Here is a 27,432-nt window from a genome sequence, read left to right on the forward strand (position 1 = left end):
GATAAAGAAGGCTTACTTCTGCCATTTTGCATTTTTTGGTTTACCCCTGGTGTGTCATCTTTTCTCTTCCCCTAAATTCCTCCATGACTACAACCTTTTGCGTGTGATTTTTTTTTACATTGTTTTGATTCCCTTGTCATTTTCTTTTTGGTTGTTATTTGCTATTTTTGTTGTTGTTGTTACTTAGACATCTTAAACTTCTAACAACCTAAAGACTAGACAGGTGAAAGTTTTCAGACATCTCGGGGCTTTTCCGAGTATACATATGTCAGGGGCATCTGTGTGGCACTTTAGGTTGTTTCTATAGAAGATAAAAGTTTTCAAAGTCTACATATATCCCGCCAGGCTTTGGGTAAATGTTTTTGTTTGCCCCAACGGTTTTTGTTTGTTTTCTTTCTTTAAAAGATGGCAGCAGTTTATTCATTTGTCTTTCAAAGTTTTGGAGCAATGTGCTCTGAATAGCTTGCTCCGGATACAGTGAACCCAAGGTCCTTGTATTGGTCTTTCTGAGAAACTCCAATCAGTTCAAAATAGGCAAACATAACTCCTTGGGAGCAAGGTTCATCCTGCTCCCTCTGAAGCCAGGTACCCACACAGGAAATGTAGACTAGCAAGGCACACCAAGGGAGGGAAGTAGAGGAAGACTAATTTTAAGTCACCACAAAACTCTCCCTGGTGCTTCTGTGGCCTTTTTTGGTGGTAAGCATTTGCTTGGTTGTTCTAAATATTTGATTAGTTTCCAGAGTTTTGGTAAGGTCAATTCTGCCAGTTTCTGTGGGTGTTTCGGGATGGGACACTGGAAGTTCCCATTCTACCATTTCTGCTGATGCCATTCCAATACACTAATTATATGAAAAGTAATTTATTTCCATTTAGTGGGCATAATTCATCTCACAGAAAGGGAGGAGTGGAAGTGCCTCCTGGGTTTCCCCAGGCTTTTTGTCTTGATGGAATCAGGCTGCCATGTCTTTCTCCTGCGGAACAGCTGGTGCGTTCAAACTGCCAGCTGTTCAGCTAGCAGCCGAGTGCCTTAACCATGTCACCACCAGACCGCCTTCAACCAACTCGGGAGCAACTGGTTTGGTGTTTGGGTTGAAGCATACTTATACTGTCCTAGTAGTGTCCAGAAGAAAACAACCATCTTAATTGCATTATCCACTTTTCAATTAAAATATTGAATCTATTTATCTTCCTGGATATTGTTCTACGTAGCATGACGTTTTACAACACAAACGGGCTGAGCTATAGAACCAGGTTATCATGGTCAAGCCTCAAAATGTGCGTAAAGAAGCTATTAACCTATGAAAGAATTTTTCCTTTGAATTGTATACATTAACAACAAAAACCCTTTTATGTTTTGAATGCTGTTTATTTATGTTTAAGTAAAAGTAGCAAATGTTACATATGTCATTTCCTTAAGAATATTTATATTGTGTGCAACCACATGGTTATCATCGAGCAATATTTATGGATTCCACAATTCTGAATTTTGTAGTTATTGTATACGTCCTCTTTCCTAAGTTTTAAATGTAACCCTTGCACACTGAGAAAAGTATGGCTTGGCATTGCAGGGTGGTCATGTGTGACAACCTGGCTTCAAGTGAAAAATATCTTGATGGAAGGATGTTTTACCTTTTGCTGATTAAAAAGTGTTATTTTCCTTTTTTGTGATTATCAAATCCATATAGTTTATTTTGAATTCTTTTTACTTCTGATACAATTACAACAAACCAGGAAACTACGCAGAGTAGTCATATCACTGATTAAATGTATATTTAGTATGCTCTGGATGAAATTGATGCTTTTTACTCCCCATCTGTATTAAATATATTTTGGTCAATTAAAAGTTAGACCTATGTCTGGTGAGCAAAAATAGAAAAAGATTATTCTGCAAGTTGATTCATTGTTTTAGCAATCACAAAATTGAATTTGCTCCTGTTTCAGGAGTATAGTGGAATGGTTTAATATTAAAATTAAAAAGTATTGCTGTTCTAATTTTTCATATTCCTGTTTTACATATTTTAAATAACCAAATGCCCGTATTTTTATTGCTAAAACACCGTGACTTGTAACTTAGTCATAATTACCAGATTTTAGGTTGACCTTGCAGCTTTCAGGTCTGTGAACATTTCATTGACGACCTTTCCTAAGGTGCTTACGCTAATGGTTAAAAAAGATATAATGGGGAGTCATCGGTAATAATGAACACCCAACAATTGATTAGAACAATGACAACTCTTAAGGGATAAAGATTTTTGTTGCCATGATACGAGCTCTGTCTTGTTACTTGCACAGAAAAGAATTTCAATATAGGGAAACACACATTTTAAAAGAAAACACACTGCATGCTTCTTTGATTGCTGGAAATGTTCTGCTTCAATGTCTCAGTGGTTTTTCGGTGGAATTACATGCAGTTCTTCTGCAAGCTTGTGCTCTCAGGAGAGCTCAGCAGTCTCATGAACATCTCGCAGCCTGTCTGTCATTGTACTCATCTCTCCACTCTGCCAAGGAGGTCTCCGATTCTCCAACAAAGTCCATGGTCAGATTTTGAACTGAAGATGTTCTGTTTCACATACCTAAAGTGCCTATAAAAACCAGATTTCACAAAAAAAGAGACAGATTTATGTCACTATTTTATCATATTTTTGCAGTTGTAAAAGTTGCTTTTGTGTCTACTACAAATCTTTTGCTTCAAACTACAAATTGCTAGTAACTGTTACTACTGATGTGCTTTAGAAATCATTTTATGATTCACTCAGAAGAACTCTAGCAGAGAACAATTACTTAACATTTTAAAATTCTTTATCTCAAGTGACTAAACACACATACACCAACAACTTTGTACTAAGGAAAGTGTAAAACACACAAAGTGAAATGAACGCACATGTGATAGTTAAGGTTTTGTGTCAACTTGACTGGGCCAGAATTCTCAGTGATTTGTCAGAAAAGACCCAATAATCTCCCATGATGAGATCTAACAATGTAACCACTTCCATGAGGACATCAGCTATGACCTGCCAATCAATTGAAAGGATATTTCCTCAGGTGTGTGACCTGCTTCCAACATAAGTCGATACAGTGGAAAAGCTTGCTTGCTTTTTGTTGAGTCTGGATCCTGCATCTAACTCATCATTCAACCTCTGGTTCTTTGAGCTTGAGCCAGAAGCCTGCTCTCTGACCTAATAATCTTAGGCTCATCAGCTCCTGTAACTAGAGGAATCAGAAGTCTCCAGCCTGACATCTGGCCCACAGACTTGGAACTTGCCTACCTCTATAACATTGTTAGTTCATTTCTTTGATAAACACACACACACACACACACACACACACACGGTTGCTGTGAGTCCGAATCTATTCAACATGGCAGTGAGTTTTAAGTATACTGTACATAATAAGCTCTGGTAGTGCTTCAGGTAATCATTGGATTGCTAACTGCAATGTTAACTGCAGGAGAAATTGGAGGCAATCTGCTCTCATACATATTTAGTCTCAGAAACCCTATTAAGGATTGCTATGAGTCAGTGGGTTAGACATACATATGTAAACTGTAGTGGTTCTACTTCTTTAGAGAACTCAGTTTAAGAAACCCCCATGTACTCATCAACCATCTTATAAAACTACCAACAGTTCTGTCACTCTTCATTTAACCTTTACTAAATGCTTATTAAGTGTCTGCCACTTTCCCAAGTTTGCATTACCTCATTCAAAACTTAGAGGAGCCTAATGGTGGACTTACTAGAGGTGGACTTACTGTGAAGAGTTGAAGGCATTCCGGCATGGTACAACCAATTAATGGCTCCACAGCCAACTGAAAGGCTGTAGGTCTGAGTTTACTTACAGGTGCTTCAAAAGAAAGGCTTGGTGATCTACTCCTGAACAATCAGCCATTGAAAGCCCTGTGGAGCACAGTTCTGTTCTGACACACATGGAGCCACCATGAATCAGAATCAACTTGATGGCAACTGGTTTCATCAAACTTACTTGCAGGGGTACCTTCCAAGAGAGAAGCCCTAGCAATATCTTCACATTTTTATATCTATGTTTGCAAAATCTGAAAGCAATAAAACAAAACATTGCAACTATAATCCGTTAAGACTGTTGTCTCTTTCCACCTTAATTGCCCCTGAGCCATCCTTCTTCCTCCTGTTGTAACCAAAGAGCAGCAGTGGGGACTTGAGATCTGGTTAAGGTTTGACTGGAATAGAACCTTGTGCTCTGCCATTGTTGGCCATTCCCATTTGGAAAGTCTTCAACGGATACTCTGTTTGGTCAAAGAATATCTCAGAGCATTCACTCCACCTCACTGCGATTGAGTTTATGGTGACTCATAGAGACCCTACAGGACAGGGTAGGACTTCCCTTGCTCTTTATGCAACCTCGTGGTTAGCAGCCCAATGTGTAACCCTCAAAAGCCATTACCTTTTATAACTCAGATATAAAAAAACTCAGAAGCTTTTGCCAATGTTACAATAATCCTAAAAATCACATACAACTAATAAGGAATTGAGAATTTAAAAGAAATCTCTATAAACTCAAAAATTAAAAGCAAATTTCCATCTTTCTAAAGCAAGGTCTGCTAAAAAGTTGCCAAAGAGGGAATCCATGTGTACTCAACCCACACATAAAGGGAAAAACGTGTTTTAAAGATATGATTTAATAAAAACATTGTATAATTCTCCACATTCAGTGATATATATTTTTTCATTTTATAAATATTTCTTACCAACTGGTATGCTTGATCTATTTTTATCATTTTATTGGGGGCTCTTATAGCTCTTATAACATTCCATACATCAATTGTATCAAGCATATTTGTACATATGTTGCCATCATCACTTACAAAACATTTTCTACTTGAGCCCTTGGTATAAGCTCCTCTTTTTTCCCCTCCCTCCACCGTCAAGAATCCTTGATCAATTGTATATTGTTATTATTATTTTGTATCTTACATTGTCCATTGGCTCCCTTCACCCACCTTTCTGTTATTTGTCCCCTTGAAGGGGGCGGGGATGACTATATATATGTCCAACCTGGTGATGGGTTCCCTCTTTCTTCCCATTCAGCCTCCCCAACCATCCCCCTACCCTCATCCTATTGCTACTCCCACTATTGCTCCTAAGGGGTTTATCTGTTCTGAATCCCATGTGTCGAGAGCTCTTATCTGTACCAATGTGTGTTCTCCAGTCTAGCCAGATTTGTAAGGTAGAACTGGATCATGGTAGTGGGGGAAGGAAGCATTCAGGAACTAGAGGAATGATGTGTGTTTCATCAGTGCTATACTGCACCTTAGTTGAATCAACATTTTGTGATATTAGCTTTCAAACATTATGTAATTAATTTTCTTCTGTTAAAGAGATATTAAACAGAATTTTATCTATAATTTTGTGTTCTTTAAAGTGAGAGTCACTCTAAGTCAGAATCTACTCAATGGCAGTGGGTTTCTTAAAGTGAGTTCTCCAAATCCTACAAGTTTTAGGTTCCAGAAAGCCTGAATCCTTTCCTGAAATACATATTACTACCATCTTTGTTTAAATTTAAGAGGATCAAGTGACTTGCCAAAGATCATATAGTTATTAAGTGGTGGAGTAGGCTTAATTAAAATGTTTTTCTGACCTTAAAACATTAGATAACATTAGATAAGCACAAAATTATAGATAAAATTCTGTTTAATATCTCTTTAACAGAAGAAAATTAATTACATAATGTTTGAAAGCTAATAAGTTCCTCTAATATCACAAAATGTTGATTCAACTAAGGTGCAGTATAGCACTAATGAAACACACATCATTCCTCTAGTTCCTGAATGCTTCCTTCCCCCACTACCATGATCCAGTTCTACCTTACACCTTAAAACCAAACCAACTGCTGTCAAGTCAATCCCAAATTATATCAACCCTACAGGACAGAGTAGAATCACTCCCTAGAGTTTTCAAGACTGTAATCTCTACAGGATGCAAAGCACCTCCAATTTCTCTTGCTGAGTGTCTGGTGGGTTTGAATCATCAACCTTGTGGTTAGCGGCCAACCACTGAGTGCACTGTGCCACCAGGGCTCCTAAAATATTATATAAGAAGAACAAAATATATGTTAGTCTGTGCTGCCTCTTACTCAATTAATTTAACCTTTTGTGCATTAGTTTAATTCACTCCAAAATAAAATCACAGTAGACTAGGATTTCTTAACCTCAGAACAATTGACCTTTTGGCCCAGGTAATTCTTGGTCACTGCAGGATATTCACTGTCATCCCTTGCTCTACCTATGAGAGACCAATAGCATCTCTCCATGGTAGTAGCCAAAAATATATCCAGACATTTCCAAATTCCCCTGCAGCTACGGAAGTCAGAACCACCCTCCCAATCTTCTTGAGTACAGATGTATTCGCTCATCTTTAGGTTATGATATGTATAGATCGTATTGAAGGAGCCTCGGTGGTGCATTGGTGAAGTGCTTGGCTGCTTTAGAAGATTTGTGGTTCAAATCCAGATGTGGCACTTTGTTCCCATAGGGATTTACAGCCTTGGAAACCCTATGGAGCAGTTCTATTCAGTCCCACCATGTAGCTATAAGCCAGAATCAACTAGATGACAGTAGTTTTAGGTTTTTTTGTGTGTTAAACTTAGAAGAGCGAAATAGAACAACAGTCCACTAGATGGTGCTATATCTGACAAATTCATTAAGTGTCTACATTATGTGCCAGTTATCTTTCCCAGCATGTTTTCTCAGTGCATTTGAAATCATTTGAATTGAGTTAAATTTCAGTAGGAGGATATCTGCCAGTTAAAAAATATTTCAACTCTAGTGTTAATGTCCACTTTTGATTCGATTCTTCCAGCCATTGATTCCAACTCATAGTGACCCTATATTTATGATTCTACGCATATATATATTTCTAGTCCAAGCAATTTTCCACGGCAAGTACTCAGGTCCAGAGACGCAATATTGTGTTTATTGCAGGAGATCTGTCTGTTGTTTCAACTCTACTCAATGCCACAGCCAGGTGATTTCATAACACTGCGAGGCTAGTGGCAGATACAAATGAAGTTGAAATAAAATCCTTCTTATCTTTAATTTGTTTAATAAGCTGCTGGGCTAATATAAGCAGAGATGAATTTTGTGCCTCACCTTGGCAATATGAGATATTAAAAAGGCAGAAGTAAAAGAGGCAGAAGTTAGAATATAGAATATTAAAATTCATTCCTGAGCTTTGAAATATAATCATCTGATCCAAAAGAAAGCCCTATGCCTTGGAAATCTGGTTATATAATATTTAGAAAGGGAACCTGTTCCTCATATAACAGAATTCTAATATTAAAATGAGGAGTCCTAAGGGTGTCTGTCCTTCTCCAGGGCCTGGTCTCTCCTGACAACATGTCCAAAGTGCATGAGATGACATCTCACCATCTTTGCCTCCAAGAACATTCCAGCAATACTGTTTCCAAGACAAAGCTGTTTGTTTTGGGGGAGTCCATGGTACTTTCAAAATCTCTGCCAGCCCCACAATATAAATCTATTTGGTCTTCTTGAGCCTTCCCTTATATAATGTCCAGCTTTAACAAGCATATGATGCAACTGAAAATGCCATGGCTTGGATTAGAGAAACCTTAGTCCTCACACTGATGTCTCTAAAGAGATCTTGTGCAACAGATTTCTCCAGTGCAATGCATCATTTGATATCTCGACTGCTGGTCGTTCCATCAGCGTTGGCTGAGGATCCTAGTAAGAGGAAATTCTTGACAACTTCAATATTTTCATTTGTCATGATGTTACCTATTGTGAGGATTTTGGTCTTGCTTACATTGAGTAGCAATCCATATTGGAAAGGCTACAATCCTAGATCTAGCAAGTGTTTCTAATCCTCCTTACTTTCAGCAAGCAAGGTTGTACCATCTGCGTATCAAAGGTTCTTAATAAACCTTTTTCCTACCATTTTTCTTCATAGTCCAGGTTCTCTGCTTATTTGCTCAGTGTACAGATTGAATAGAACCCTGATCCATACCTTTCCTGACTTTATACCATGAACAGCGTGCCCTTGTTCTGTTCAAATGACAGCCTCTTGATTCATGTACAGGTTCCACATGAGCACAATGAAGTGTTCCAGAGTCCCTAGTCTTCTCAAGACTATCCATAGTGGGTTATGATCTACAGTGTAGATTCTACACAGTTGAATGTCTTTGCATAATCAATGAAACACAAGTAAACATTTTTCTGATATTCTCTGCTTTGAGCCAAGATGCATGTGACATCAGCAATGAAATTCCTTTTTCCACGTCCTCTTCCGAATCTGGCCTGAACCCCTGGCAGCTCCCTGTCAATGTGCGGCTGCAACGGTTGTTGAATAATCTTCAGCAAAATTTTACTTGTACGTAATATTAATGATGTTGTTCGATGATTTCCAGATTCTGTGGGGTCTCCTTTCTTTGGAATGGGTACATATAAAGATTTCTTTGAGTCAGTTTGGACAGCTAGCTGTCTTCCAGCTGGTGTAGACTAGTGAGTACTTCCAGTGCTTCATCAATATGTTGAAATGTATCATTTGGTATCCTGTCAATTTCTGGAGTCTTGTTTTTGGCTAATGCCTTCAGTGCAACTTGGGGTCTCTTCCTTCATTACCATCAGTTCTTGGTCATATGCTATCTCAACATGGTTCAATGTCAACTAGCTCCTTTTGATATAGTAACTCAGTGTGTTCCTTCCATCTCCTTTTGATGCTTCTTGCATCAATCAATATTTTGCTCATAGAATCCTATGTAACTCGATGCTTGAATTTTTTTTCCCTGCTCTTACCTCTTGAGATATGCGGAGCGTGTCCTTTCTTCTTGGTTTTCTAATTCCAGGTATTTGCACATTTCATACAATACTTTGTCTTCTTGAGCTGGACTTTACATTTTTCTGTTCAGCTCTTGTACTTCACTATTTGCTTTGGCTACTCTACATTCAAAAGCAAGTTTCAGGGTCTCATCTGATATTCACTTTGATCTTTTCTTTTTTCCTTTCTTTTAAATGATCTTTGCTTTCTTCGTGTATTTTTTTGTTTGTTTTAAATCATTTTATGGAGGGTGCATACATCTCTTATCACAATACATGCATGCATCCATTGTGTCAATCACATTTGTACATTTGTTGCCATTATCATCCTCAAAACATTTTCTTTCTATTTGAGCCCTTGGTTTCAGCGCCTCATTTTCCCCCTCCCTCCCCCATCTCCCACCCTCAGGAGCCCTTGATAATTTATAAATTATGATTTTTCATGTCTTATACTGACCGATATCTCCTTTCACCCATTTTTTTCCTGTTGTCCGTCCCCCAGGAAGGGGGTTATATGGAGATCCTTGTGATTGGGTTCCCCTTTAGCCTTCTTCATGTCTTATGTTCTAGATGTCCCCCCACAGCTCATCGGGTCTTCTGTCATTAGTGCTCAATGAGTCAAGTGTATTCTTGAGATATGCTCAAAATTCAGGTGGAATATACTAAAGGTTGCATTTTAGATTTTAGTAGACTTATATTTTCTCTTACTTCAACTCAATTTTCTTGACTTTCAACTTGAACTTACATATGAGAAACTGATGGTCTGTTCTACAGTCAAACCCTGTCCTTGTTTTGGCTGATGGTATTGAGCTTTTCCATTCTCTCTTCCCACAGATGTAGTCAATTGGATTTCTGTGTATGCTGTCTGGAGAAATCCACCTGTATAGTCATCATTTACATCATTGAAAAGAAAGTGTTGCTCTTGCAGAAGTCTATCCCATGATCACCAGTTTCATTTCTATCACCAAGGCCCAATTTTCCAGCTATTCTGCCTTCTCGTTGTTTCCAACTTTAGTATTTCAATCTCCAATAATTAGCAATGCATATTGATTGAATAATTTCAAACTGAAGTGGTTGGTTGAATTCTTCAATTTTTTTCATCCCTGGCTTCAGTAGTTGGTCCATACACTTGAATAACAGTTGTACTGGCTGTTTGGGGTGTGTTTGTCTTTTCCTCACATGCAAATAGATGTGATCCCGACACAGACAGCACTGTATTTCAAGATGAATCTTTAAAAAATAAATAAAAGGACATTTATTTTATTTATTTTTGGTTGTTTGTTCTTAAATCATTTTGTTGGGAGCTCTTCCAGCTCTTATCACAATCCATAGAAATATCCTTTTAGATGATAAAACCAACCCCTTTCCTCTTGAATTTGTCATTCTCAGCATGGCAAACCATATGATTATCTGATTCAAAATGGCCAGTATCAGTCCACTAATGCCAAGGTGATCAATCTTTATGCAGTCCACTTCATTTCTGATGACTTTCAATTTTCCTAGAGTCATACTTTACACAGCCCAAGTTCCAATGCTTACTTGCTGCTTACAGCTCTTTGTTCTCATTTGGAGAGGGGCCCCATCAGTAAGTGAAGGTCCTGGAAACTTAATTCCCTCCATGTCATTATGGTCGACTTTCGTTTGAGAAGGCAGCTTTTCCTCAGTCATGCCTTGAGTGCTTTCCAAGCTGACGGGTAGCCCTGGTGGCATAGTGGCTATAAGTTGGGCTGCTAACTACAAAGTCAGTGGATTGAAACCAGCTACTCCACAGGATTCTACTCCCAAGTGCATTCTACCCCCTACACAGTTACAGTCTTTGGAACTCACAGGGGCTGTTCTACTCTGTCCTTAAGGATCACTATGAGTCGGCATCAACTCTATGGCAGGAAGTTTGGTTTTTTTGGTCCAACGTGAGGTGCTCATGTTCAACACTGACTAATCCTCCGATGGATAACCTGTCCCATCTTTGTAGTCTGTTCTTAGACCAAACATACCGCTGAAACGCGTTCATCTTGGGGGACCCTGCTGGTGTTTGGAAAACCAGTGGCAAAGTTTCCAGCATCATAACAATACACAAGCCACCACAATATGACAAACTGATAGACTAAGTGGTGGTTTTTCAGTAACACAATGCAAATTTTCTTACTGGTAAATTTTCTTACTAGACAAATACAAACTAAAAGCACTACCTTAAAGATCTAAAGACAAGGGGAAACAATAAGGAATATGAGGAAGGGGACTCCTTAATGCTTCTAGCTAACATCTTGTGCACATATCAGACTATTTAGATTTGGAAGGCTAGTCTCATTAATGTGCCTCAGATTTTCTAAAGGTTTGAATCTCCCTAGTTCTAGAGAAACATTTCATAAATTGTCGTTTCCCTCTTTTGGCTACTTTCCATATCATCTTCAAGTTAAGAAGTGTTCTATTAATAAAAAACTGTTTCTCAGCAAAACATATTTGGAAAAACACTATCTACTAGATGCCTTGCTTAGAGATTTCGGGTACAGCAGGGCATCAGAGTATTATGTGACCTCAAAGGTTTGGGGGAAAGAAAATCTGCGTGACTTCTGTTAGCATTCCCCAAGTTTACATCCCCTAGCGACCCTGTCCCACTTTCCCCCTGCAGGAATACCTATTAGTATTTCTCATGTTACTAGCATTCTCCAGTAGGTATTTTGAACATGGTAATCTGTAAAATACATACACATATCACAGTATTTTATTGCCACATTTAAAGCACTGTGAATATTTTAAAGACTTACCAAATAGGCCTACTTGAAATCCTGGGAATTAAGATTTTTGCCTAAATTTGGCTTCTTGGTACAATTATTTAACTTTTGTCCTATCATTCTTCTAATTGAAACATCATCTGTGCTGGGAAATAACTGTTTTGTGGCGCCTGTAAAAAAATAAAATAAGGGCTCATGAGAGAGGGAAGGGGCACAACGGGAACTGATACTAAGGGCTCAAGTGGAAAAAAAATGTTTTTACAGTGATGATGGCAACAAATGTATAAATGTGCTTTACCCAATGCATGCATGCATGGATTGTGATAAGAGTTGTATGAGCCCCCAGTAAAATGATTAAATATAAATTAATTAGTTAAAAGGAAAACAAAAGAACAGCAACATATAAAAAGCACTCTATGTGGCCTTTGCATTTTAAAATAAAACAGGGAGAAAACATCAACTATAACTCACTGTAACTTTGTCTCCGTTTTGCAAAAGCAGCCCAACATCCATGAGATATTTACATTCAGAAATAACCAGGTAGAGTTTTCAAAGCAAATTAGAAGATAGAAAAAGTTCTATATTATACATTGAGAGAAGGCCTAATTCTTTTTCTATGATACTATTCAATTTTAATACTACTATTAGCTACAACTGTAACCTCCCTTGCTTCCCAAATATTAGAAGTTTGTTATTTTTCATTCCCAACATTAGTTGAAACAACTAGATTTTGATTTGTGCTTTTCAACCAAGAAATTGCATATGAGGGTTTCAGATCATCCACGCATGGGTTTATTAAAAAAAACATATTTAAACATGTCTCTGCATACAGTGGTTGGCTACACACAAGTTGTCTCTGTAATACATTACTGTTAGTCTTGTCAGGGTGTTTCTGTCTTTTGGAAAAATACCTATGTGGGGGTCAGGGTTAATATAAAAAATTGGACTAAAACACGAGTGGACAAGTGCACAAATCATTGAAGCATCAAGTTTATAGGAATCATGTCCCACATAACAAGTTTTTAGCTAAATCAAGTGTTTTAAGGACGGTCGAATGACCTCAAAGATAAGCCAAAAGAGGTAAGATCATCAACCTCGATGAATAAAAACCTCGGGCTGAAGACCAGAAACTAATGGAAAAAGACTGAAGAGTTACCATGTTTCAATAGCTTCTTACATGGCCCCATATTCTCCAATTTTAAGTGTGTATCTTGGCCTCTGCAAACTTTTGGCTCAATGGGTGCCAAAGGGTTATTCAAAGATACACTGGCTAATAGAGCTGACCTTCCATCACTCTTTTAAGTAATATCAAAGCAAATAAAGACAATTTTATGGAATGCATTATAAGTGAGAATGAGTCTTGTATTTACTAATATGATCCAGAGAGCACAGTCCAATCAAAACACCATCTTCTGAGAGGATCTGCTGGGCCAGTGAAAACTAAAGCAGACAGGTCATTTCAGAAGGTTATGGTCACTGGTTTGGGGACTTTTTTTAAAATATTGAACAATTCACGGATCTGTGTGTCATCCTTGCGCAAGGGCCTTGCTAACCTTCTCTGTATCGTTCCAATTTTAGTATATGTGTTGCTGAAGGGAGCGCTGGTTTGGGGACTGTCACGTGGTCATCTGGATCGATTTTCTCCAAGAACATGGGATGATCGTGGGCTATGTTAGTAAGAAGCTTTCAGAAAATGGAAAACTGCATTGGTGCATTTGAAGATAGCAAAGGCTACCCTTTGAGAATTTCATTAGGAAACTACCCCATCCACCCTATATGGGAAACAGAGGATTTTGCCCAAGTTGTCTCCCCCAAATATATGCCAGACTTAGCTTCTTGAGAATGACTGTACCCTTGGAGGTCATCAGGAGTGGATTGAGGTCATTCTCCCTGAGAGTTATCAGATGTCTAGACCAAGCAAACACCACTGTTTATCCCACAACAAGTAGGGCCCACTCTCTTCTGATAAAGATAGTAGTTGTCTGTTTCCTTGTAGGAGACACCAGAGAGGTCAAACCCGCCCAAGGATGACCAAAATTAGGCTGCCATCATGAACCTAGGGTCCGCCCATCTTGTCACATGTAAACCCCTAGACCTTCCCATTCCTATAGGCACACCCCTCGCTCGTCCTTTCCTGTCACGCTTATGCCTATCATAGATCCCCTTCCTACAATATGTATGCCTATTGTACTGCCCCTTCCTGTGACGTGTGATTCTATAATCATGTCCCCCTAAAGTGATATAATGCGTGGTTAGCAATAAAGAAAAAGCTCTCCCCGGTCCTTGGGGTTGAAGGCTCCCCGGTTGGAGGCTGTTCCTGCTCTTGTGGCCGGGTTACCCTCATGAGGACCATCAAATGGGGCTGAGGTGAGCAATGCTACCATGAATTGTGTCTGACTCCATTACATGACTCTATCTTTTACCTCTCATGCTCTCAATGACTTTACTATAATCTTTACTTATTATCACTGTACAATTGCACCTACCGGACCTGTGATGATTTGTGGGGGACCCCTCCCTCTCCCCTCAACCCCACAACCCTACATCCCTCAACTGGCCCCTTCAGACTCAAAGAACATTTAAAAGGAACATGATTTAAGTCTCTGGAGGATACCAAAACAGGCATTTTGGTATGGTGCAAATCTAAGAGTGGACAATTCTTTGAGGAAGGATGAGAGAGATGGAAACATCACCTTCAGAAGAGGGTGGACATGGGTGGAGGATATGTTGAGAAAAGATAGCCTCACATTGTGGTACTTTTATTTAATAAGGGTTTCTATGATCATCTAATAATATTTTCTGAATGACCCTCATATTATTGATATATAGAGAGACGAGATTCAGAGAATTCTATACTTGTTGTAGGAGAAATTTTTGATAAAAAATTAGACAACTAGACTTAAGGAGATTTAGTCATTTCAATCCATAAATAGGATAGTTTAATTAATGTTTATCTAGACACTAATACTTTCTAGAATACCTTTTGAAGCCTCTGTAAAGATGAGTGATTTAACAGCATAAGAAAGAATAAGATATACTCTGATACCGAATTTTTTTGTTAAAAGTTTTGAAATTTATTTTTCTAAAGCTGTAAATAAGTCACGCAAAATTTTCAGCAACATAAACATTTTAAAATAGCCATGTTTTAATATAAAGGCTTTTTATAACATTACCAATATTCAGTAATAATAAAAATAAGTTGGGAAAAAATAGGACTGTGAAAGAATAAATTGACCTTGAATGACAACATAATTTCAAATTAGCATGAAAATAGAATGTAATCTTATAATCACCTATGATTTCTTGAACTTCATTCTGATTCATGGCAGGCTTCACAGCTTTGTCTCTGGAAGTGGAGGATTTTGCTCCTGTCAGACTGTGTGTAGCCATATACTCATTTGTGTAAAGCACCTGCATTAAATCATTAATAAACTTCTGAGGCTTGCTCTTATTACAGCGGGCAATCTGCCATTTTTCAATCTTGAACTAAAAGATAAAAATAAAACTGATGTTAGAGAAAAAGAAATATCTAGAGATATACAAAGAGGCTTCAAAAATCTGTTGAAAGATATAATAAAAAGATAACAGATTTTTCCCATGATTTTTTTCAATTCCCCTATTTTAACAATTGAGTTCAGACATACAAGAAAATGATATCAACATCCTTTATGGTAAGTTATTATGCTTTTAATATGTTTTACATTTCAGGGGTAAGAATTAAATGCTATCTTTGAAATAATTCCCACGATTTATGAAGTTCCAGAGTATATACAAATTCTTCTCATATAATCTAAGATCCCCAGGTAGTGCAAGTAATTTTGGCCAACTGGTTGGTAGACAATACCCACTCAGAAGTCCCATGAAAAAAAAAAGGCCTGCTGATCTGCTTCTATAAAAATTATAGCCACCCCCCCAAAAAAAAAAAATTATAGCCAAGAAAACCCTATGAAGTCTTTCCACTCTATAACACATGGGGGCACCAGGAGCTGGACTGGACTCAATCACAATGAGTTTGATTTTGTAATCTGGATTGGGAGCTGTAAGGAATAGTCGCTTCCTTGACTCTTAATGTCAACTGTGGCTTGCTTTACCTGGAAAACAAACAAATTTACAGGCATGATTAAGGTAAAGGCCTTTGACGAGGGGAGATTATCCTAGATTATCCTATGCTCATTCTACTGAAGAGTTCTTAAAAGTAGAACAGGCAGGGGCAGAAAAGTAGGGCAGAAAAATGCAGCCGAAGGAGGAATGATTTGAAGAGCGAGAGGAATTTGATCGGTCAGTGAAGAAGGAAGTGGCCTCCAGACGTGGGGGTGGCTTTCATTTGTGGTTAGTAAGAAGACAGGAACCTCAGTTTTATACCCCCTGGAATTGAATTCTGCAAAAACCAGAATGAGCAGACAACAGTGTCTCCCCTAAAATATTTCTCCAGAAAGGAATGCAGTTCTGACGCCTTGCATCTAATCTGGGGAGAAGTGTACCAAATTTCTGACCTACAAACGGTAAGGCAGTAAGTTTGTGTTAGTTTGAATCTCTACATTTGTTATTATCTGTTATAGCAATAATAGGAAACCGCAATATGAGGATTCAAATATTCAGAATGTTAGATTATTAGTTAGCAGTTTTTCATTTTTTAAATCATTTTATTGGGGGCTCATACAACTCACATCACAATCGGTACATACATCCAAATCTGTCAAGCAGATTTGTACATTTATTGCCATCATCATTCTCAAAATATATTCTTTCTACTTGAGCCCTTGGAATCAGCTCCTCATTTCCCCCCCTCACTCCCCACCACCCCTCCCTCACGGAACCTTGATAATTTACGAATTATTATTATTTTATCATGTCTTACACTACCCGACATCTCTCTTTACCCACTTTTCTGCTGCCCGTCCCCCATGGAGGGGGTTATATGTAGATCCCTGTGACCGGTTCCCCTATTCTGCCCCACCTTTCCCTTACCCTCCTGGTATTGATACTCTCATTATTGGTCCTGAGGGGTTTAGCTGTCCTGGATTCCCTATGTTTCCAGTTCTTATTTGTACCAGTGTACATCCTTTGGTCTATCTAGATTTGTAAGGTAGAATTGGGATCACAATAGTAGGGGGCTAGAAGCATTAAAGAACTAGGGGAAAGTTGTATGTTTCATTGGTGCTATACTGAACCCTGACTGGCTCATCTCCTCCCTGCAACCTTTCTGTAAGGGGATATACAGTTACCTACAGATGGACTTTAGATCTCTCCTCCGCACTCCCCCTCATTCACAATGATATGATTTTTTGTTCTCTGATGCCTGATACCTGATCCCATTGACACCTCGTGATCACAAAGGCTGGTGTGCTTCTTCCGTGTGGGCTTTGTTGCTTCTGAGCTAGATGGCCGCTTGTTTATCTTCAAGCCTTTAAGACCCTAGACACTAAATCTTTTGATAGACGGGCACCATCTGCTTTCTTCACCACATTTGCTTATGCACCTGCTTTGTCTGCCGGGATCGTGTCAGGAAGGTGAGCATCATGGAATGCCAGTTTAATAGAACAAAGTATTCTTGTATTGAGGGAGTACTTGAGTAGAAGCCCAATGTCCATCTGGTACCTTAATACTAAATCTATAAATATATGCACATAGATTTATTTCCCTATCATTAAATATAAATATATTTACATATGCACATGCCTGTATTTAGACCTCTGTAAATGCCCTTTGCCTCCTAGCTCTTTCCTCTATTTCCATTTACCTCCTTATTGTCCCACTAGCATGCTCAGCCTTCATTTGGGTTTTAGGAATTCCTCTCAGATATATTGCCCTTTATCAAGCCCTACCAAGCCTCCTACACCCTACTCGCCATTGATTTTGGATCACCTGTTGTTCCCTTGTCCCTTAGGTTGTTAAACCCACTTCTTTTCTCCTGCCTCCCCCTCTCCCATGTCCCCCTGGAACCGTCCCTCCTATTCTTTTCTCCTTTAGATTGTTAATCACACCTATCTTATCTAAATCGACCTGCATAGATAATAATATCTATTCATCTGCTGATGGAAATTTGGGTTGTTTCCATCTCCTTGCAATTGTGAACTGTGCTGCGATGAACATTGGAGCACAGATGTCTGTCCGTGGTTTGTTTCTTGCCTCTTTTGGGTATATGCCAAGCAGGGGAATTGGGTGGTATGGTAGCTCAATTTCCATCTGTTTAAGATATTGCCAAATGGATCTCCAAAGTGGCTGCACATAGCTACAGGTCGACCAGCAGTGGATGAGAGTTCCTATCTCTGCACAGCCCCTCCAACACTTGTGGCTTTCTGATTTTTTGAACTGGGCTATCTTTGAGGGTCATAGATGGTGTCTCATTGTTTTAATTTGCCTTTCTCTTATGGCTAATGATCGTGAACATTTTCTCATATGTTCATTGGCCATTTGGATTTCAGACTCTGTGAAACTTCTGTTTAGGTCCTTTGCTCACCTCCTCAGTGGGCAATTAGTTTTTTCTTTTTGGAAGCTAGCAGAGTATTGTAGATTTTAGTAATACGGCCTTTATCTGATGTGTCATTGCTAAAGATATTTTTCCAGTCCGTGGACTCTCTTATTACTCTCTTGGTGAATTCTTTTGATGTATGCAGGTGTTTTATCTTCAGTATATCCCACTTGCCAATTTGTGACTCAGCTGTATTTGTATCCTTCCCTATTTCTGATAGCCTACGCATTCCCTGCACCAAAGTTCTCAGGTTGGTCCCAATTCCCTCATTGATGGCCCTAATAGTTTGGGGTTTTACTTTAAGGTCTGTGATCCACCTTGAGTTTATTCTTGTGCATAGAGTGAGATAAGGGTCTTGCTTCATTTCTCTGCAGGTAGATATCAATTTTTTTATAGCACCACTTGTTGAAGAAGGCATCTGCTTCCCATTTTTGGGGGCCCTTATCAAAGATCAGTTGTCTGTATGCTGATGATTTTATTTCTGGGTTTTCAGTTCTTTTCCATTGGTCTGAGTATCTGTCACTATATCAATACCATGCGGTTTTTTTTTTTTGTTTTTTTTTTTTTATATGAGCACTTCATTATTTTATTTATTTATTTTTTTAAACATTTTATTAGGGGCTCATACAACTGTTATCCCAATCCATACACACATCAATTGTGTAAAGCGTATTTGTACATCATTTCTCAAAACATATACCATGCGGTTTTGACCATTGTGGCTGCATAATATGTGCTAAAGTCAGGTAAAGCAAGCCCTCACACTGTGTCCTTTTTGAGTCCTTTGCTAATTCTGGGCTTCTTCCATCTTCATATGAAGTTGGTAATCAGTTTTTCCATTTCTTTGAAGAAAGATGGGGGTAACTGTATCGGGATTGCATTAAATTTATATAGTGCCTTACTTCTCCATCTATCTTGATCAAAAATTTGGTTGGATAGAGTATTCTTGGGTTTGCGTTATTTTCCTTCAGTTTTGGGAATATGTTACTCCACTCTCTCTTCTTCTTCATAGTGTCCGCTTATAGGTCTGAGCATATTCTTATTTGGGATCCTTTATATGTGATTGCTTGTTTTTCCCTAGCTGCTCTCATGGTTTTCTCCTTTTCCTCATAGTTGGATAGTTTAACTATTATGTGCCTTGGTGACTTCTTCTTAGGATTCAGTCCAGCTGGTGTTCTTTCAGCCCCTGAATGGTTGCTTGGTTTTCATTCATTAAGCTGGGGAAATTTTCTTCTAAGAATTCTCTATTGTTGCAGATGACTTCTTTGTTGTGTCTTCTTCCAGTAATCCAATTATTCTGATGTTGTTTCTCTTCATAGAGTCAGACATAGCTCTTAGGTTTTCTTTAGCTTCTCTGGTGATCTTATCAGATTTTTTGTTTGTGTTTGTTAAAGTCTGCTTGGCTGTCCTTTAGGTCACTGGTGTAGTTCCCTGCCTTCTCCAGTCAGTTGGCCAAGTCCATGAGTTTGCGACTGGTTTTTGTTATCTCCTCCCTAAGCTCTTGCATTTCCCTTTGCTGTAAAGTCTTTATCTCCTCTATCATTTCATCCTTTTTATATATTGTTTCCCTCATATCCTGTATGACTCCAAGCAGCATTCTGAAAATTTCTTTCTGTGGCAGACCAATGTTTGCTTCTTCAAATGCACGTCGTTAGGTTCAGGACATCTTCTGCCATTGCCTTTTATTTCTCCTGTTTTTTTTTTTTCTTTTTTCCCTTGAGGTCTTTGGGGCTGATTGCTGTTCGTGTTGTGTTATTTTATAGGAGCCAGGTACCATTTTCCAGGGAGTCGTAGAGCACTGGCTCTCTCTGGAAGACTCGTAGGAATGCTTCTTCGAACTGCCTGCAGCTAAATGCACTATGGAATGGGTCTACTGCTTTGTTCTCCTGTGGCTTAATTCTTTCCCTAGTCAACCAGTATTCTGTTATTTGGAGGGCAAGTTGGATGGTCCACTCAGGGGACGCTGTTTGGGTTTTTGTGGACCCTCGAGGATGGTGCTATACTGGGTGATCTCACAAGAAGCTGTGATGGTCTGATCCACGGCAGCTTGGGGCACCACAGCAGGTGTGTGTGTGTGCCTGCTGCAATGGAAGTGCCACAGAAGACTGGTGTGTTGCCCACTTTGGAGTAGAACACTGCAAATGGTGGGTGGATTTTCCCTGGTCAGGCAGATCGCTGAGGAGTTGGACAGAGCTTCTGGCAACACTGTGGAGCATTGGCGAATGTTGGCTGAGCTGCCTTACGCTGTGTGAGGCACTAAGGCATGTGGGACGAAATTCCCTCTGTCACGTGGGACCACAGAGGATGGGTAGGAGCTCCCACGGACAGGCAGATAGGATTTCCCCCAAGCAAGGTGGGCAGGATTTCCCCAGCCACGTGTTAAGCACTGCAGAGGGAGGGCAGATGGAATTTCCCCCAGAGGAAAGTGGGCGGGATTTCCCTCAGAAGAAGGTGGGTGGGATTTTCCCTGGAAGAAATTGGGCAGGATATCGCCTGGTGGAGCATGGGGAGGCTTTCCCCAGCCTTGGGTTATGCTGCAGAGGGCGGAGCTCTCCCAGCTGGGTGAAGGAGAGGCATAAATACCCTAGGCTAAGGGGAGTAGTTTGGAAGTTGGCAGTGGCATGTGAGAGAAAAGGAACAGAAAACTAAAACTAAAACAAACAAACAAAAACTAACGTGGGGGGACAGAAAGAAGAGAGGAAAACAAAAGTCACAATATAGCTGATCTCCAATCCTTGACCCTGGGGCTGGAGGGGTTTAAACCCTGCCCGGGGATGGTGGCAAACTGTGGCTGGGTTGAGATAAAGCCCCTGCCTCAGCTCCAAAGGGTCCCGGCTCCGGCCAATACAGTGGCAGGACTAAGGTCAAATCCTAATAAACCTCCACTGTGGTAAGCTAAAAGCCCTCAGCTCCTCAAAACCTTGTGGATCTGTGCCTACTTATCTTTATGATGCTCCTCCTGCAACCCAGCAATGTGGAATTTCCCTCTTACTAACTCTCCTGGGCTGATTTCTGCAGTCTCTCTGCTATGTGTTACTCAGTTGCCATCTTCCTGGAAGTCTGTTAGCATTTAATGATAGCTTTTGAAGGCATATTTTCTAAGGCTGATAACTGGTTCTAACAAAGCTCATATCCTTTCAGCATTTGTTTCTTGATTAAGATAAATTGGGAAAACAGATCAAGAATTGTGTTCAGCCAGCATAAAGAGACTGAAATTTACCTTCTTTCAATAATATAATCTTACAACCTCTTAATGCATAATTATTATTCGGTCAATGATTTAAGAGTTGATATAACATTTATACAAATAAAGTCCACATTACACAGGTCTTGCAAACAGTGCAACCCATTTCTGCATTAGTTTTCTATGCAAGCTTTGTACAGTATGTGAGTAAAATGTAGGATTGTAGAAGTTTATAGTGCACTAACTTTGTCAATGTCTATATTTTGACTGTAACTTTTTTAACTGGGCATTTGGTTTACAAATATTGTTTTATCTTTTTTTAAATGCTATGCAGTAAGAATATTATGGTTGTTACCTAAAGTTATCTGAAAAAAACTTTAGTACCTTTATTTTAGTTTTTATATTTAACTGTGTATAAAAGAGCAATAGGACAAGTATTCTAACCAACCTGTTTCTCATCAGTGTGATGTTCCTCCTCAGTCTTCAAGGAAATTGGTGAACTGGAATTAGAATTACTGCACGTTGAGGCAAATGAATCTGGTGAAGAGTTGTTTGCTGCTCTCCACAGGGTGGTTGTAGATGTGGACATAGTTCCTCCACCCTTCAGCAGGGCCTCAGCCATCCCTACCAGTTCTTCAAACTGGGTAACTGCCTGTGGTAGCACTAGAATGGCAAGAAAATGTAACATTTACAAAAAGCTGTTAATAATAGGTGTATATGTACATACTTTTTATTAGGTATCTATGCATAAAAAATACCCCCAAATTGTTAACACTTGTGATCTTTAAAAACAGGCAGCGTAGAAGGAATACTTTGAATGCATTTATTTTTTTATTATTAAAGAACAATATTTAATAATTATAGTAAATTGATTTAAAGCAATTGGTTATATTTAACATTATATGCAGCTTTAAAGACACTGCTGTTGAGTACATTCTGAATCGGAGAGAATCAATAAGACAGCAGAGAACTGCTCCATAGACTTTCCAAGGCTGTACATCTTCCAGGAAGCAGACAGTCACAATCTTCGTCCTGTGAGGAGTTGGTGGGTTCAAACCGCCAACCTTTCCATTAGCAGTGAGCAATTGACCAGTGTGCCACCATCCTGCCTTGTAACCTCATATATGCACTGCTGTGTGTCGAAAAAGAATATTTTAAAAAGTTGACTCCTTTTTTCAAAAATAAAAATACCCCTTGAAGGTGTTTAATCTCGTACTAGGAGACATGCCTGATTCTGTCAACAATCACCTTCCAGAAGCTAACATTAATCTAGCTTAAGTTTCAAGATAAAGGCATTTCTTACTGATAAAAATAACATTTGTATATGATTTTCCAATAATTAAATCCCACTAAGTTAACATAAATTCAATGCCACAATTCAAACCTATGTTTTCACATAACAAAATTAAATTTTGGTAATCAACCAAATGGCCTCATGGTTCCTTTTATTATTATTTTTAATGGAAACTTACACATTCAAAGGTTTCATGCCTCCTTGTAAAATGGTATTCTTTGTTGTTATATCTAGTTTGTTTCCAAAGGACAAATAATATTTTGTTGGAATGGGATGAGACCTTGGACCCTATCTCATTCCTCTCCTCATCCTGTGGTTGAGGACACTCCCTTCTGGAGAGATGAAGGGGCTTGGCCATTGTTTTGAAACTTCTCTGAAGCATATTCTTGAGCTGTAACCTTAAAATGACACTCAACTTGAGAGCTGAAAATAAGGCATCTTATAATGTGTCAAAACCAGTGTTGCTGACATGCTAACAGGGAAAAAAGAAAACGTACTAAAAAGAAAATCTTATTTCCAGTTATTTCAAAAAATATTTACTAAGTACTCTTGGTGTGCTTTTGGGCCAATCAACAATTATTTATTGAGCATTTAGTAAAATTAAAGGTTTATTTAGATTTTACTCTGTGTCAGACACTATTCTGAGAGCTTTACTAATGATTATCAATTTAATTTCTATTATATCTTTTGGAGATACGTAGTGATATTACCTTCAACCAACTGTTGTGGGCAATTAGGCAGCGAGAAGTTAAGAAACCTGCCCAGGGTCATCAAATCAGTGAAAAGGTGAGCAGATTCAAGACTGTACTGTCGGGTTCCAAGTCCATGCTATAAATTACTATCTTATGCAGGCTCTCACTACTCATTAACCACTACGTTGGGTGCTAGGAATAATAATGAGCAAAGCTAGGTGTGGTCCATGACCTTTTGAGCTGAGACTGTAATCGTGGAAGGATACGTTATCCAAATAATCATGAAAAATTGTAAGTAAGGGCCGCAATGGAGAGACTGAAGATGCTTGATGGAGCATGGTGTTGGCGACTTCATGAATGACCTCCCCGAGGAGGTAAAGGCTGACCTGAAAGTTGAAGGCTAATCAGGAATTAAATAGCGGAAAGTAACAAGAGAGGCCTGGGAATAGGAAATACAAGTTCTTTATTTGAGGAGCTGGAAGAAGGAGAAAGCTCGAATGCAAAGAGGAAATGGGACTGTCCTATAAAATGAGACTCTGAAAATGTGTACAGGGCTCCCCAGATTATGAATGAAATCTCCTCCTGCATGTCTGGAATTGATTTTTCTAAGTAAATCGCAATACATACCTACAGTTCTTATTTCACCTACTTTAGTGCAGGATATTCTTGGACCCTTTAGAAAATGAGTTCCAAGCTGCCTGTGCAGCCAAGTGAAGGTGGCTGTGATGAAGAATTTATTGAAAGTAGAGGTTGGCTGAATGGTTTGACACCCCAAACCCCAAACCTACTGCCATTGAGTTGATTCCGACTCAGAGCAACCCTGCATGGGATTTCTGAGGCTGTCGATCTTCACAAGAACACACTGCCTCTCCTTTCTCCCTCAGGATGACTGGTGGGTTTGACTTTCACTGTACAGTGAGCAGCTCTATACTTAACAAGCAGCGCCACCAGACTCCGGAATCATTGCAAAGTGAGGTCAAATTTACTTTGTATTACAGGACAACAAAGAGTTGCCTTTAGATCTGATGTTCTTAAACAGGGGACTGCCTATTTGCAAACCTTTTTCCCCTAATGAGGAAAGTTGGCATAGGCTCTTCTTATCATTTCTATCTGTGCATCTACATGCATGCATTTTCTTATACATAAGTAGGACCAAGCTCTCTCTATATAAAGGAGTCTTTTCGGTAAAGTCTTGGGGTGCTCACCACAAGTTCGGCATTTCAAACCCACCAGCTGCTCCAAGGGTAAAAGGTGAGACTGTTTGCTCTCATAAAGACCAAATGGCTTAAGAAACCCTATGGAGCAATTCTACTCTGTCCTATGGAGTCACCATGAGTTGGAATTAACTGGATGACAACGGGTTTCCTTTGGTTGTGATTATATATACAAATATAAAAACGCTGGAATTAGAAAATCAAAGGGAAGAACATGCTCAGCATTTCTCAAGCAGAAAGAACTGAAGAAAAAAAATTCAAGCCTCCATTTGAAATATTGAAGGATTCTGTGGGCAAAATATTGAATGATACAGGAAGCATCTAAAGAAAGTGGAAGGAGGACACAGAGTCACTGGATAACAAAGAATAGGTCAACATTCAACCATTTCAAGAGACAGCGTATGGTTAAGGGCACATGACACTGAAGATGCTCAGGCTGAACTGATGGCATTTGTGAAAAACAAAGCCCCAGGAATTGGGATGCCAATTGAAATCTTTCAAAAAACTGATGTAGCACTGGAAGCACTCACTAGTCTACGCCAAGAAATTTAGAAGACAATTACTTGTCAACCGACTGGAAAAGATCAATACTTGTTCCTATTTCCAAAAAAAGTGACCCAACAGACTTTGAAACTTATCTAACAATATCATTTTTAGATATTTTTAAACTTATTTTTTATTTTATTATTTTTTACTTATTATTTTTACTTTACCATATGCAAGTAAAATTTTGCTGGGAGCTGCCAGAAAGTCAAGCCACATTCAGAATAGGCCTGTAATGAGGGGTATCATTGCTGATGTTAGGTGGATACTGGAAAGCACTTGAAAGATGCATACTTGTGTTTTATTGACCATTCATGAAAAGGCATTCTACTGTGTCTAACTATTGCAAAGAATGGAATTCAAGCAGACAAGGGGATACTGCATGATTAACAATCAGGAAAGGTAGGTGTCAGAGTTGTATCCTTTCATCAAATGTATTCAATCTATATGTTAGAAAGCTGTGGCATCAGGGTTGGAGAAAAGCTCTTTAATAACCTGTAATAGTCAAATAACACAGCCTTGTTTACTGAAGAGCCTCGAGTACCTGAAGCACTTACTGAGGAAGATCAAAGGAAATAGCCGTCAGTATGGAGTATAATTCAATGTAAGGAACACAAAAATCCTCACAACCTGACCAATAAACACCATGATAAGGGAGATTAGATTGTAGTCAAGAATTTCATTTTACTTCCAACTACCATCAGTGCTCACGGGAGCAGCAACCAAGAAATCAAAAGACATATTGCATTGGGCAAATGTGTTGCACAAGACCTCTTGAAAGTGTTAAAGCAAGTGTCGCATTGAGAACTAAGTGCACCTGATCCATTTTAAATTGCCCCATGTGCATGTGAGAAGTGGACGATGAATAAGGAAAACAGAAAAAGAATCAATGTATTTGAATTATAATGTCAACAAAGAACACTGAAAGTGGCACAAATTAGAAGAAGAAACAAATTTATCTTGGAAGAAGTACAGTCAGAATGTTCCTTAGAAGGGAGGATAGTAAGACTTCGTCTCACATATTTGGATATGTTATCAGGAGAGACCAGTCTATAGAGAAGGGTATCATGCTCCGTAAAAAGAAGAAGACCCTGAACAGGATGAGTTGACACAGTGGCTGCAACAATGGGCTCAAACGTAACACCTGTGGGCATGCACGCAGGGCAGAGAGTCAGTGTTTCATTCTGTTGTGCACAGGGTTACTATGAGTCAGAATCGTTTTGACTGCACATAACAACAATAACATGTAAACCTCATTGCATTGTGGTTCTTTTTCTAATTAAGACTGTAAGGTGAATATTTTTCTTGTTTTATTCAACATGCCTGCAAGAGATTTTTTTTTTAGGTTTAATTTACATACAGGGAAAGACAAGATCTTTTGTGAGGTGAGAGGAGAAATTAAGTAGATGAAAGGGATGCATTTGACATGAGACTGTACCTGGTTCCACACACTCTGTCGAGATGGAGAACATTTCCATCTGCCCAGGAAGTTCCCTTCAGGTCCCTTTTCAGTCCATCCCTGGATTTGCCTTCTGGCCTCTTTAGTCATAAATACAGCCCATCTGTTCTAGAATTCCATATACGGATTTGGACAGTATGTTTTCCTTTTCTGGGTAGGAAGGATGACTTTTTCCTGCCTATTTTGAGATTCATTCATTTTGTTTGGTACATCTGAAGTCATTCCTGAATAGCATTCCATTTTATAGATATTACATAATTAATATACTCACCTGTCAATGGTTTATTTTAGATGTGAAATTACTGTTTTAATGTTTTTCTTTTTTTTTTATGTTTTTCTAATATCCCAGTGCACTTTGTTCTAGAATTTATATGTCCCCATTTTCCTTTTGGAGGTTAGGTTGCTTCCAATTTTTGTTGGTTGTAAATAAAACTGCCGAACTTCCTACTGCATGTCTTCATATGTATTGTTGATCAGTACTGTAAATTTCTTGGAAGCATTATAATGAGACCAGAATATACAAATGTTTTTAAGACTGGTACTATGATACTAGGGAATTTTTCTCCAGAAAGTTTCTCCCATCTCTCTCTACAACTAACAATGTAGGAAGTTAGCGAGTTTATGGCACCAGCTGTAGCACATTATTAGTCATTAACTGTAGTCTTTATTAGCTTGATGGGTTAAACTTGATTATAATTTAAATAGTAATTATTTGATGATTGTGAGTTTAAACATATATTTGTTTATTGATATTTTAATTTCTTCTATGAACTGTCTTTGGAGGATAAGATAGTACTATTCTGTTTTATAAGAACTTAGTTTCTGTAAAGTGCTTAGAAGAGTAACTAGTGCATTGTAAGCCCAATTTATGACCTATTATGATTACCTCCTTTATACACATATTAAGTTTTAAATGTGGCAAATACATATGTATGCACATATATTTACACATTAAACAAAACATTGTCCACTTCAACAGTTTGTACATGAACAAATCATCACTATTTCTTTCCATATATTTCTTTTTTTTTTTTTT

The 27,432-nt window shown here is 38.7% G+C and overlaps 1 protein-coding gene and 1 non-coding gene across 3 annotated transcripts in view; both read right to left on the reverse strand.

Moving 5' to 3' along the window:
- Positions 1 to 1,348: 1,348 nt before the first annotated feature.
- Positions 1,349 to 27,432, reverse strand: part of BEND6 (BEN domain containing 6) — a 56,096-nt gene continuing 30,012 nt past the window's right edge. Inside the window, exons 5-8 of one of the 2 annotated variants that reach the window (XM_004696336.2) lie at positions 21,643 to 21,857; positions 14,832 to 15,024; positions 11,572 to 11,708; positions 1,349 to 2,585 (exon numbers count right to left, since the gene is read on the reverse strand). In XM_004696336.2, the coding sequence (XP_004696393.1) occupies positions 11,581 to 11,708; positions 14,832 to 15,024; positions 21,643 to 21,857 (536 nt within the window). In that variant the 3' untranslated portion in view covers positions 1,349 to 2,585; positions 11,572 to 11,580. The remainder of the gene's footprint in view (positions 2,586 to 11,571; positions 11,709 to 14,831; positions 15,025 to 21,642; positions 21,858 to 27,432) is intronic. The other variant, XM_045294920.1, reaches the window with a different exon arrangement.
- LOC115871213 lies at positions 13,034 to 13,140 on the reverse strand. Its single transcript, XR_004047166.1, has one exon. It is a non-coding gene; the product is annotated as a U6 spliceosomal RNA (small nuclear RNA).

The sequence above is a fragment of the Echinops telfairi genome, unplaced genomic scaffold (genome assembly GCF_000313985.2).
Source record: "Echinops telfairi isolate 266 unplaced genomic scaffold, ASM31398v2 ScPeMD7_3533;HRSCAF=4204_1, whole genome shotgun sequence".
NCBI lineage: Eukaryota > Metazoa > Chordata > Mammalia > Afrosoricida > Tenrecidae > Echinops > Echinops telfairi.